The sequence below is a fragment of the Squalius cephalus genome (assembly GCF_949319135.1).
Source record: "Squalius cephalus genome assembly, chromosome: 10".
Classification (NCBI taxonomy): Eukaryota; Metazoa; Chordata; class Actinopteri; order Cypriniformes; family Leuciscidae; genus Squalius; species Squalius cephalus.
The window spans coordinates 1,065,001-1,067,500 of record NC_137131.1 but is presented as its reverse complement, the minus strand read 5'-3'; the positions used below and the strand labels follow the sequence as shown (position 1 = coordinate 1,067,500).

The following is a 2,500-nucleotide window of genomic DNA, read 5'->3' as shown; positions in this document are numbered from 1 at the left end:
GTTTATTGTTAACATATGATGTAAAAACATCTCTCATTAATATAGATTTTTAAATAAAAAACTATAGAAGTCAATGAAACATTTAGAAACATAGCCATTGCCACATGATTATTAAATATAAACCATTTATTTATTGAATATCCAGCAAAATGACTACATTGTGAGGACAGCATGAGGCATTTAATTAACTATGTTAGGTTTTGGTCCTTGCGCCCGCTCCTATAATAATCACTCAATCAGTGTTCATATTCCATCAGAACCAGATTGAGTGTGAGTGAGTGAGTGAGTGAGTGAGTGAGTGAGTGAGTGAGTGAGTGAGTGAGTGAGTGAGTGAGTGAGTGAGTGAGGGAGTGAGGGAGTGAGGGAGTGAGGGAGTGAGGGAGTGAGGGAGTGAGGGAGGGAGGGAGGGAGGGAGGGAGGGAGGGAGGGAGGGAGGGAACAACAGTTCCTGCTGGAACAATACTGTCACGACTGGGCCCTGACAGTCAATCTGGACAAAACCAGAGTCATGGTGTTCCAGAAGAAAGCCCGATCTCAGGCACACAAACACCAGTTCCTGTATAAAGGCCAGGTCCTGCAGCACAGCTCTAGCTACAGCTATCTGTGTGTGTGTGTACAGCTCTAGCTACAGCTATCTGGGCATCGACATCAGCGCTTCGGGACGCTTCGGTCTGGCTGTGAAAACACTCGGTGAAAAGGCTCGGAGGGCTTTCTATGCTATAAAGTCACGATGTGGACACTTAAAATTACCCATTAAAACCTGGATAAAATTATATAATTCAATAATAAAACCAATAATTTTATATGGATGTGAAATTTGGGGACCAGTACTAAATTGTAAAAATTGGGATAAAACATCAGTAGAAAAATTACAATTGGAAATTGGCAAAAATATTCTCGGGGTTCACAGAAACACGTCCACTGCCGCCTGCAGGGCTGAGCTGGGCCTGTACCCGCTGAACATCGAGATCCAGAAGAGATGTGTTCAGTTCTGGCATCATCTCCATCAGTCTGATCCAGAGTCAGTGCAATATAAAGCCCTCCTCGCCAACGAAACCTCAGCAGAACCTCATCCTCTGAACACACTCGCTCTCCAACTCGTCCATCAGACTATACTCCCCATCAACCCCAAACCTATCATTAACCAAATCCACAAACATCTAAAAGTCACTCATGATGAAGCACTAAAAGCACATTTTGCCCTCCAGAATAAACTCCAATGTTACTCGACCCTCAATAGAACCACTAAATTGGCCAGTTACCTATTTATTAAACATTTTAAAGAAAGACAAATCCTCTCCAAATACAGATTAAGTGACCATGATCTAGAGATAGAGAGAGGAAGACGTAGACTAACATGGACAGAGAGAGAGCAGAGGATCTGTAGACACTGTGACCTACAGCACATCGAGGAGGAGTGTGTGTGTGTGTGTGTGTGTGTGTATGTGTGTGTGTGTGTGTGTGTGTGTGTGTGTGTGGACAGAGAGAGAGCAGAGGATCTGTAGACACTGTGATCTACAGCACATCGAGGATGAGGAACACTTTCTGCTCTTCTGCTCTAAATACTCCAGTATAAGAGAAACCTTTCTGCCCAGATTTGAAATCTTGATTCCATCATTCTTTGAACTGAGTGACACTGAGAAAATGTTCTTCTTACTGGGAGAAGATGATAGTACAGCTGCACTAGCGGCTAAATATGTGTTAGCTATTCACAACGCCAGAGTCAGCTAATTCTCTAGAGAGACCCACTGTATTTATTCATTTATTAGGATAGATTGTGTTTATTTATCTGTTTATTTATATTTACTATGCTACATATGACATGATCTATACATATATGTTTTGTTTGTTTGTTTTATTATTTATATATAATATGTTTATGCTTTGGCAACATTGTGTTACACAGTCATGCTAATAAAGCTCATTTTGAATTGAATTGAATTGAGTGAGTGAGTGAGTGAGTGAGTGAGTGAGTGAGTGAGTGAGTGAGTGAGTGAGTGAGTGGGTGAGTGGGTGGGTGGGTGGGTGGGTGGGTTAGTGGGTGGTATCAGAGATATTGCTGCTCAGAGTGAGTGAGTGAGTGAGTGAGTGAGTGAGTGAGTGAGTGAGTGAGTGAGTGAGTGAGTGAGTGGGTGAGTGGGTGAGTGAGTGAGTGAGTGGGTGGGTGGGTGGGTGGGTGGGTGAGTGGGTGGGTGGGTGGGTGGGTGGTATCAGAGATATTGCTGCTCACTCTCTCTCCTCTCTCAGATCCAGGTCCAGTATTATTCCACCGCTGGACAGTATCCGAGCTCAGCCGTTCACCAAGGTCAGCAGTTTCGCTCCATCTCTCATCAGGTGTCGTTTCCCGCTCAGAGATCCCAGCCGCTGCCCCCGCCGGCTCAGCCCTCCGGTCAGTGTGACATCAGACACGTCATCATTTTCATGTTCTAATTATGACCCTTTTTTTCCTTATGTGGATTGAATGGGCTTCCAAACGTCTCAGAAGAACTCCTGTCATTGT

General features: G+C 44.0%; 1 protein-coding gene across 1 annotated transcript in view; it reads left to right on the top strand.

Annotated features, from left to right (window-relative positions):
• The window catches only part of r3hdm2 (R3H domain containing 2), a 79,524-nt gene that overhangs the window by 64,974 nt on the left and 12,050 nt on the right, over nt 1–2,500 (top strand). The window contains exon 18 of the mRNA XM_079883512.1: nt 2,248–2,389. Coding sequence (XP_079739638.1) covers nt 2,248–2,389 — 142 coding nt within the window. The remainder of the gene's footprint in view (nt 1–2,247; nt 2,390–2,500) is intronic.